The following is an 11472-nucleotide window of genomic DNA, read 5'->3' as shown; positions in this document are numbered from 1 at the left end:
TTATATTCTATGCAGTGGTTGCATGAAAAATTATTCGTGCTTTCCCGTCCATTTAGATGAAAGTTCCTGAGCTTATTATAGAGAAGCGTTTAAACCTGGACCCACGGGTTTGTGTTGTCAGTGAGTGGGTGAACTTTCTACTTCATACTCGTGATGGGTTTCTGCTGTTTTTTTTTCTTGCATCTAGAGGTGAATTTTCCAACTAGATTGGTTTTACTTTTAGCTATAACGGTGGTTATGCTATATAAAATGTTCTTAGAGCAGACATTTCGTTGACATTTGGTCATTCACAAGAGAAAGCTGATCCAGTATACAGTCCGTATGTATGAAACTGGTGACTCCACTTCACAAGACCATGCCAGGAGTCCTACTGATCAAATCGTACAACAACTAATAAGTAGTTTAGGTTAACCTGGTCTAGAAAATTTCTGGATGTTCTGGGAACAAGCAATGTCCCAATAAGAAGAATAAAACAGACAGCAAGGCTGGTTCAGCCTATCAGCTACACAATGAGTTTGTATCCTTGTGATAGCGTATTTATTAAACATTATATGCACACATGAGAAATATAGATGTTAGTGATCCTTACACAGGTGAATAGATTTATGTCCAGTGGACAGAAATGTCTCGAATAAGTGTGCCACATATAATGCAGAACACTCATACAATGTGTGGTGGTGCATGTGTTTAAGGGGGCACTGCATTTGTGATATTTGGTACTGAGAATCAATGACCGCATTAATGAACCAGCAACATATAATAAATGTTTTCTGTATTTTTGCAGTATTAATTTGCACTTGTAAATAACAGTTTGTTTTAAATTTAGGTATTATTTCATAAGACAAACACAACGACTGAAAATAAAGTGCACTGTTAATGCAATACTGTAAACTGCACAGTATGTACGAGTCCTATACTATACAACATGAAGTGTAAGCTAAAGTCCAGTGTGGCCAGTCCCTGGTACGATATGCCATTTATTTTTGACGCTTGGACCACTTATAGACCTCAATTTATGCGAGTTTACTTACGACGTCCTTGTGATCTTAAATAATAAAAAAATCACAAATTCAAAGGACTTTTCTTCAATAAAAGCAATCCAAAAATATGTAGTATAGTATGTACAAAATCTGTCTTCAGCATAAAAGGTACAAGTGCATGGAACTGCCTTAAAAACAAATCTTACTTTTTTCTACAATAATATATATCATGTGACCCATCCAATGTACCCTAATGAATCCATTGTATAGCATCATGTGAAAACATGCTTCATCTGGTCATGACTAGACATGATGAAACCGGCATCCATTCAGCACTTTTTGCACCATGGACTATTTTGAGTTCCAACTTGGGCTTACCTGCACAAACAAACAAACGCATCTAAATAAACTGGAGCTAGCGCTTCACAAAGTTCAATAAATGTGCATGTGTGTATAAAAAAATTTGTTGTAGCAATGTAGACATACTGGGCGGTTGTGAGGAGTAGGGCAACAGCTACACTAACATACCAAACCACTTTGCTTACCCAATCTGGACATTGAAGGCACTTGTGTTACATGCAGGGCTCAGAATTATATCACAGTTGTGTATAGTGCAACTGAACTGCTCTTTTATATTTAGATGCTATATAGCATCAAAATATAAAAACTTGCATTGTGACCATAACATAATTTAGTTTTAGGCTCATTGTCTTAAAATAAATTTTCGTTTGTAAAGCAGGCACTAAAATAACTTTAGTTTATGGCTGAGATAGCTTGAAAGGAATAGTGGCCAGGCTAGGGCAAAGACAACAGAGAAGTTTAATAGTAAGGCTGTGGGGAAGCACGTGCGCACAGCCACCCTTTCCCTTTTACAGCAGTGCAAGAGCCTAGTTGCGAGGACAATATTGTTCCTTCGGTACACGAGTCAATAGAGCTTCTTGCGAAGGGATGGAACAACCCCGCAGCCGGCGCTCATGATTCCCCCTTCCCGGCACACAGAATGGGTTTCCCCTCCTTCAGCGAGGGAATGTATTCTCGTCAGAGAAGGGAAACCGGGACGGTGAAGAAAACTAGCATGCTGAAGACAGGACGCCCTCTCTGACACTGACCTCTAAAGCAGGACGAACCCGGAACCCCCTGTGAGCCAAGGACGGCAACGACAGAGGTGTAAGCGTCTACACTTTTGTTATCTGTAGTCTCTATACGTAAAATTTATGGCATATTGCTAATGTATAGCAATAAAGTGTTGTACGTTGACCTAGCCTGTTGCCTTATTTGCCCACACCCGTGTAGCTGCAATGACTCAAGCTACGAATAGGGGACGTTAATTGTGCACGGTATGAGTGTGTGCGGCTGGAATATTAACTAGGCTTTTGCGTCAGCTGTACATAGGACGAACCTCCTACAAGGCAAATTTAACAGTAAGTTATAAGAGCAAGTGTAATATAGGTAGTAAGTTCTAACAGGTACGAGCATATGTCTTTTGTACTTGCCAGCTTTAACTTTGTACAGTAAAATGCACTTCACAATATTAAATTAAAGGTTTGATTAACAAAACATAGTTAGAGCCCTATAACAGAATATAATTTCTTCCACATGTATTCCAGCGTGCCCAAGCACTGAAGGTACAGATAGGAAATCATACTATCTGTAAAAAGGTAGGAAATCGCACTATCTGTAAAGAGCAAGTTTCTGAAATGTAAACTAAAGCTTTATAAAAATAAACAAGAAAAACTTACAACTATATGCCAATATGAAAGTACACAGGAATAACTGCGGCCTAGCTTGTCCGTCATCTTTGTAATTATTGCACATTTCTAGGCAACCAACCAACCATACGTGCTGTTTTTGGCAAATTTGAAAATTCAGAAAGTGAAGCTGACAGCATGTGATATTACACTAGGGTATTCTTAATGCCTAGATGGACTAATATGGTGTAGAGATACTCACTGTAGGCTTCGACTAGCAATGCCTCCCCTCATTTCTTTCGCAACTGAAAGATGTTTGGAAGATTCGAGCGAGCATTGGCAGGGGGCACAGTAAAGATCTTCGTCATCTTCCGCCTCATCTCCTCCATGCTTGCCATAGGAGAGCTTAGTGATGGGGTTCTGGAATGGTAAACCAATGCTATTAAATGCACTCAAAAAGCTTTTCTCAATTGTTTAAACTGGATCATCAGAGCTTCAACAGTTTCATAGATTGTCAAATGAACTAATCTTTCAGTAATAAGTGAGACTGAACTCCAATGTTCTTTCAGAGCAAAGGTCTCAAAACTAAAGCTTTCTTATCATGCTGGCTGCCAAAAAAATGCAGACTTACTGAATGGTAGCGAAAGTGGAAGACAAAGACAAGTGCTGCCATCAATGCACAAGATAGCTAGACAGAAGACAGAATTCTTCTGGCCATAATGAAACACTTTGGAGAGCTTGAAGAACTTGTGTTGAACAGATTTCACTGTCATTCATACACTCATGGTATCATGGAAAGCCAGCAGCAACTCGACGGTAACTCAACCAAAGAAAATGATGTACACTGCCCCACTCTATTTTTTTAGGAGCGAAGCTCCATAGGGCATGGGTCAGTCCATGGGACGTTACGTCTATGGGACCTTACATAGGGCATGGGTCAGTCTATGGGACGTTACGTTTGGACGGCACAGTTGCAGTGTGTGTGACAAATTATGGTTTTCTAATAATCTCGTTACGGTGTCCAGCATCAAGAATGAACAGGCTCAGGGTAAAGCCATTGCTGTGCTTCAACGCAAATTTCCGACCGGCAGCAGTGAGTACAAGGTTTGTTCTAGCTGCAATGATTTGCTAGTGACTGCAAAGGTGCCTCTGATAAGCGTTTCCTACGGTTACACGTATCCACCGAAACCAGCTGAATTGCCTCCTCTGTACCCCGTTGAAGAACGACTGATCTCTCCTCGTTTGCCATTTATGAGTACACGGCGGTTGACGCATGGGAGTGGACAGTTTGGCATCAAGGGACAAGTGGTTAACGTTCCTATAAACTTCCCCGACACGGTTCAGAGCCTATCTCGGAACATTCTGGACTACGGCTTATGAAACATATGGCTTCCAGATATGCACTCAGATGTATATCCTTTGACCACCTGAAACCTACCGCAATCTGAGGAATGTGCATAGACCTGGTATTTGCAGACTGTCCACTGCAACCCATACAGGAACCGCTCTCCCTTCATTTCACGAACCATAAAGTCATCATAATGAAGGGACAATGCAAACCATCCATCAACTAAGAACAAAATAAAAGTTGATTTGTGTACATAAACAGTGTTTGTCTTTATTTGATGGCTGGGCAAATTACGAAGGTAATTCCTTTCGAGCTTTGCCCACTTGTCAGTATTCAGATAGTGAATATTCGGTCAATTTTCATCTAGACTTGTTTTAAGTCTCAAGAATATTTAAAAACTGATTGTGGCAAAGAAAGCAGTGCCACTACTTCAAGGGGATTAAATAGCCAGACATTACAGTGCACAAGAATTTAAAGGGCCCCTCACCAGGCCCCAATGAGGCACCAATGAAAATTCTGATCACACATAGAAAATAGTAAGGCACTAAGAAGGGTTTCACCTAGGTGTATTTTTAAAATCAATTCATTACCTAGAACTAATAAACTGCACTGTTATTATGTTTCCAAGAAGTTTGCATGACAGCCAATGTGGACACCCTCCCTCTAATGCCTTGGCTAGTGTCTGCAACCAGTGTACCCCTCAGCATACTCTCAAATGATGGATGTGTGTGAGCAGCAATGTCATTTTCACATGATGGACTCCACCTCCTTTTTTTTTCCTTCTTTCTTTATATTTCATGGAAAACACATTCTGCATTCTCACTCTCAGTCTTGCTTAAAAGGGAGGATGTGTGGCATTGTTTTAAATTTTGGCTGCTTTTTCCACTGGGCTGGCATGTAATATTTTGCAAACAAAATCACTACGGACTGATATACATGGCATATTTATTTGACTGCAGTGTAAACATGATGAAGTAGAAGTGATGACAAACAAAGGCATTTATCTTTTTATTTACAGAGTTCGGAACAGACATTGCAGTTATACCCAGTACATAAAGGTGGACAGTGCCCACTGATTGATATGGGGAGTTTAACGTCCCAGACCCACCATATGATTATGAAAGACGCCGTAGTGGAGGGCTCCGGAAATTTCGACCACCTGGGGTTCTTTAACGTGCACCCAAATCTGAGCACACGGGCCTACAACATTTCCGCCTTCATTGGAAATGCAGCCGCCGCAGCCGGGATTCCATCCCGCGACCTGCGGGTCAGCAGCCGAGTACCTTAGCCACTAGACCACCACAGCGGGGCTACAGTGCTCACTCAGTGCATTTCTATTTTCTACAAATGTTAAGGTTTTCATTAGTTTAAAAATATGTTTCTGAACAATTTGGTGCATACTGGTAAAGGAAAAAATTATCAAACATGAATAAGGTCTAAAAGGGAAAGAATACTGAAGCGAGCAGAAAGATGGAACACCACAGAGCGAGGCGAAACTGTTGTTTTGAACATTCTTCTCATGCTCAAGAAAAAAAAATTTTTTTTTCTGAAGTTAAAGCTTTCCAAAATACTGGTTAGCAAAGTACTCCATGAAATGCGTAATGTAATATATTTTTATTTGGGCCTATAAGGTGACAAAATCACAGCTGAAATTGCATCAATGTTCATATTTGCATTATTGTTTTTTTTTTAATGCGAAGCATTTCTTAACAAACTTCAGCAACTTTGAGTGCATCTAACTATCTATCCTACGACTTTTTAGCTCTCCTGGCCGTTTAGATAATGATATGGGTACCAAACTTGGTATGGCATAACATGACTGTATGACGAGCATACTTGACTAGTCATAACATGAAAATCATGACATGTCACGAATGTCATGGTTTACATTTCATGGTCCTGCTGCTCTTGCAGTGGTTTCGTTCACATGACACATTGCAAAACCGGTATGACATGACATGATTACATGGCGAAAACAAGTGACAGACCCTAACATAAAAATCATGACATGTATGTCGTGTAACAACATGACTACATGCCATGCTGATGATGTGCTCGCGACCGTTTCGCTAACGTCACATATACCAAATTTGGTATTACGGTTTGTGAATGGATGACGAAGGTATGAGACTGGTGCAAACATGATAATCATGAGATGTGTGTCACATAACATGACTACATGCCACACTCATGATGCGCTGGCAGTCATTTCGCTAGCGTCGCATATACCAAATTTGGTATTACTGTACGTGAATGAATGACGAAGGTATGCGACTGGGGCAAACATGATAATCATGAGATGCGTGTCATGTAACAACATGACTACGTGCCACGCTCATGATCGGCTGTTTCGCTAGCATTACATTTGCCAAATTTGGTATTTCGGTACGTGAATGAATGTTGTAGGTATGCGACTGGTGAAAACATGACAACCATGAGATGTGTGTCATGTAACAACATGACAACATGCTACGCCCATGATGCGCTCGCGGCTGTTCCGCTAGCTTCACATGTACCAAATTCATTATTACGTGATGCGAACGGACGGCATAAGTAAATGACACATCCAAACATGACAATCACGACATGCGTGTCATGTAACAACATGGCTACATGCCACACTGATGATGTGCTCGCGGCCATTTTGCTAGCTTCACATATGCCAGATTTGGTATTATGTGACGTTATGGATGACGGAGGCATGTGACTGCTGCAAACATAATAATCATGAGGTGCGTGTCAGGTGAGAACATGACTACACGCCCCAGTCAAGGCGCCAACACATTTCCACGTGACCCAGCACGCGTGCGCGCCGGCGTTCGTTTTGTTGTATCAAGCCGGCGTTGCCACGCGAGACGCTGATCCTGCCATATGTTGCTTTGACGCATGCGCATTTCAGCGCGTCTGGCATCCCTCTGTCACGAAAAGAGGCAGACGCAGTGCAGTCTGGGCAACACATCGACACAAAATGTAAAATGCAGCATGTCGCATTTCGCGCCAGTTGCTGTTGGGCTGCGCCGACGAACGCTGGTCGCACCGGTCGCGGCTGCCGTCAGACTATAGAGCGCTCGCATTTTGCTAATGTAGCGTCTCTGTGGCCCGCATTCGCGCGAGTCAATACTACGTTATAGTATATTGGGCCCTTTATGCTGCGCTCGCGACCATTTGGCTAGCTCCACATATACCAAATTTGGCATTACATGACGTCAATGAATTATGAAGTAGCTTCGGATATACTAAATTTGGTATCACGTGAGGTGAATAGATGACGAAGGTAAACGACACATCCAAACATAATAATCATGACACGAAAGTCATGTATGGCATAATTTACCTCCACTTCGTAACGTTGTGCTGATATTAAAGTGACATATCAACCGTCCTCATTCGTGCTTCGCATATTATCGATTCCCACTGTGCGTGGGATCTGCCAATTTTTTTTTTTTTTAAACATCTGTACATTCCAAAGAATTTGACAAGGGTGAAAATTCTGGTTAACTGCTTACTCATCATCGTCCAACAGAAGTGCGTAAAAAGAGACATATCCATGCTTTTGTGTCTCTCTTCTGTTCCTCGCCTTAGCCATGTGCTGTTATTAGGTGACAATGCCATGAAAGATATTCCTATAGTACAGACCCCCAAGTAAGACAACTTTTAAAATAGAAAATTATGAATGTGAGATATCTGCTTTGTTTTGGAGCAAACAAAAGAAACAAGGCAAAGTAGAAGATTTTACTTTGAAGTGTAACATGTATAGTAGTAAAAATTTCTATTGCAGACAGCCATGCATGATGAAACAAGTTTCTTGTTCATTAATCACTTTACACCATAGAGTGTTCAAGAAACACACTATTTATTAGAAAACTCTTTAGACTAAGCACAGCCTTGCTGTGGTGGTCTAGTGGCTAACGTACGTGGCCGCTGACCAGCATATCTCGGGATCAAATCCCAGCTGCGGCGGCTGCATTTTTGATGGAGGTGAAAATGCTGTAGACCCACGTGTTCAGATTTCGGTGCATATTAAAGAACCCCAGATGAACGAAATTTCCAAAGCCCTCCACTACAGCGTCTCTTATAATCATATGGTGGTTTTGGGATGTTAAACCCCACATATCATTAGACTAAGCACCGTCTTTTTGACACTTGCACAAAGTGACTTCATTGCTGTTCTGATGAGCATGTAAAAGATACAAACCTCAAAATGAAAAAACTGCAATCATGGCACTTATTTTGTTGATAACTAATATAATGTCAACTGCATTTCAACATTGCTTTGGTCATAATAGCAGTAACTGGTTACTCAGTACACAACAGCAATTGCAACAGACCTCCATAAAATCAGACTCGTGTCTGATTGGCTTGTTTTTATTACCAGAACTAGAAATCAAATCAGCCAACATGGGTAATTCCAAGGCTTGAAAGCTTTGCCTAATTTCTCTCATTTTGACATATAAAGCTTCAGTATAATGTAATACGTTTATGTCTGTATTAAAAGAGCATTAAAATGCTCATACTGAGACATGGTGCACTGTGTGGCACAAAATGGTCTTGTAGACTAGCAGAAGGAAGTGAAACGCTAACACAAACACATACAACACCATCCATATATTAAAACACTCAGTTCTGACAAGCAAAGTCCATACGATCACAATTAACTTTCCCTTTTGCCTACAAGCATGGCACACTACGGCCAACTAGTTGCCGCACCCTTTGAAACAGGCGAATGAACAGAAAATTAGATATTAGTGACAGTGGCATCATCTCGACACAGCTACAGAAAACACAGGCATCAAGCTTTTTTTGAGCTGCTAATTAAAAATGTATTCTAATAATGAAGCTATTATATCAGCAGTACATGGCTGTTGAAGCATAATTACTCAAATCTTTATGAAATGTTAGCATTAGTATTGAATGGTCGAGTTATTAAGCCGACAATTACGTAGATGTGAAGCAGATGGCTATCACTTTGACAGGCAACACAATCTCGCCCTACATGCAGAACCCCTTGTGTGCATTAGCATCGAATGCTTGCTGCAAAAATAACATCAGATACACTTTGTTCAACACATGTGCAGAGTAGAACATGTGATAAGATTAACACAAAATCTGAGTTGGCTACTTTCTATTATAATAAACTCGCTATACTGATGCTCTCTCAGTAAAGATTTCTACTGCACAAGTAAACCTGTCTACTCATTCCAAGGTTTTATGAAAAATCGTTAGGCGAGAGTCCCTTGTCCACAATTGTGAACAAAGGACCTGTAGTGGCCCCGAAACAATGATATATATTGATACAAGACATAATTAACATCAATGAATGCACCATAAAGGCGACGAAGATGACGATTGAACAAAAGCTTGTGTTGTTGTTGCCACTCTGCCATCTTGGTTCAAGGACACTATGTACTCCGTGTACAATCTGCAAATATATTTCTAACCTCTGCCTACTCTGACCTCGTGACGTTTTGGGGGAAGTGCTGGGTAACAAGACGGAGCTAGGCAGTGGCCGACGCTTGGTTTCTTCCTTGATGGCACACGAGGGTCGGGCTCCAGCTCCCGCAGCGGCCACCGCAACGACAGTTGTTCTGCCCCAGCTGAAAGACTTTGGCACGTTTTGCGGGACCGACAATGTAGACATTGAAGAATGGTTGCTGCTGTACGAGCGAACAAGCAGGAATTATCGCTGGGATGAAACCCTCATGCTGGCGAACATCCTATTTTACCTGAAGGGGACAGACAAAGTGTGGTTTGAGAACCATGAAGAGGAAATTGGTAAGTGGGATCCGTGCAAAGGAAAGATGCGCGCACTGTTCGGCAAATCGACCGTCAGGAAGACAGCGGCCAAGAAGGAGCTGGCATCTCGCGCTCAAACGTCATCGGAGTCATAACTGTCTTACATACAGGACAAGCTCGCCCTTTGCCACAAAGCAGACGATGGCATGGAGGAGTCCGAGAAGGTAGTGCACATACTAAAAGGCATTGCCGATGACGCGTTCAATTTGCTAATGTGCAAGGACTACGACACAGTAGATGCCATTATCCGAGAGTGCCAGCGTTTTGAGGCCGCCAAGAGCCGACGTATCTCGAAACAGTTTGCTCGACTTCCCAACACCGCAGCAACATGGTCGTACAAAGACATGCCTGTACCTTAGGCACCGCTGACTGCAGAGCACGTCACGAAGATTATCGGTCGAGAACTTGAAGCTATGTGTCCCGCTTCAACTTTCTCTCATGCCTATGAGCCCAGCTTCCAAATGGTGCCTTTAGTGCATGCCATCATTCGCCAAGAGCTTTCGAACGTTGGCCTGGAATCTGTTTGCACCGCCGCCCCCACCCGACCAACTGACTGTCGTCCGCCAGTTTCCTACGCCCAAGGCCAGAGGCTCCCAGCACCCTCTCGCAATCCCGCTGAGTGGAGGACTGTTGATGACCGGCCCATTTGCTTTAACTGTCATCGTGTTGGTCACGTGGCCTGCTATTGCAATAGCAGGTGGTATTGGCGTCAGCCTTCCTATGGCTACAACCATCGCGCACAGGCAGATGATGGCCACTTCGGAACTCGCCACGAGTCGCCTCGGCCAGCCGGTGGTGACGGTTCGTCGACGGTGCGTTGTCGGTCACCATCCCCTCCCGGCCACCAGTCCCGCGCAGCGCTGTCTCATCGACCATCGTCGCACTCACCCCAATTTCACTGTCCTGCTTCGCCGACTGCACATCTGGCTCGGGAAAACTAGACGATGCAGCTCCCAGAAATGATGCTGCATCTCCGATTCGCCAGCCAAATCCTCTGATTATGCCGACACGACGCAACCTCATAGATGTTGAAGTAGACGATGCACTTGTTGTTGCCCTTGAAGACACAGGGTCCCACATTTCGGTGAGGAACTCGGAGCTTCGTTGCCGACTTAAAAATGTTTTAACACCGCCCACAGTGCCGCTCATCCAAGTCGCGGACGGTGGAACTTTCCCTGTGCTTGGGATGTGCTCCGCACGTGTTAGTGTTGCTGACCACTCCACAACTGTGCTTTTTGCCGTGCTCGAGAAGTGCTCTCATGAACTCATCCTGGGCATGAACTTTCTTGCCGCGCACTCTGCCTTAATTGACTTTGGAATAGGCTTGCTTCAGCTTGACCTACTTTATTGCTATGACACTCCAACTACACTTCAACTACATTTGTGTTCTGTCGAGTACGTTCGCCTAGGGCCCCAAGCCGTTACAAATGTAACCATGAGGTCTTTTTGTCCGATACCCGATGGCATTTATGTGCTGGCATAGATTTTGGACGTGTTATTAGACAGAAATGTTGCCCTTCCTCATACTCTGTTGACGATTACGAATAATGTGACGTTGGTACCGATACTGAACTTCAGCTGGTGCGCTCAAGTTGTTCCAGATGGCACGACTCTAGCCAATGTCTCTTCCATCAGTGAACATTCTGTTTCTGCATTTATTGCA

The 11472-nt window shown here is 42.9% G+C and overlaps 1 protein-coding gene across 2 annotated transcripts in view; it reads right to left on the bottom strand.

Moving 5' to 3' along the window:
• Positions 1 to 1069: 1069 nt before the first annotated feature.
• Positions 1070 to 11472, bottom strand: part of LOC119177271 (RAB11-binding protein RELCH homolog) — a 185681-nt gene continuing 175278 nt past the window's right edge. The window contains exons 23-24 of one of the 2 annotated variants that reach the window (XM_037428716.2): positions 2931 to 3088; positions 1070 to 1358 (exon numbers count right to left, since the gene is read on the bottom strand). In XM_037428716.2, coding sequence (XP_037284613.1) covers positions 2959 to 3088 — 130 coding nt within the window. In that variant the 3' untranslated portion in view covers positions 1070 to 1358; positions 2931 to 2958. Of the gene's footprint in view, positions 1359 to 2930; positions 3089 to 11472 lie in introns of those variants that run through there. The other variant, XR_012889289.1, reaches the window with a different exon arrangement.

Source organism: Rhipicephalus microplus, unplaced genomic scaffold (assembly GCF_043290135.1).
Source record: "Rhipicephalus microplus isolate Deutch F79 unplaced genomic scaffold, USDA_Rmic scaffold_48, whole genome shotgun sequence".
Classification (NCBI taxonomy): Eukaryota; Metazoa; Arthropoda; class Arachnida; order Ixodida; family Ixodidae; genus Rhipicephalus; species Rhipicephalus microplus.
This window is presented reverse-complemented; position numbering and strand designations above follow the sequence as displayed.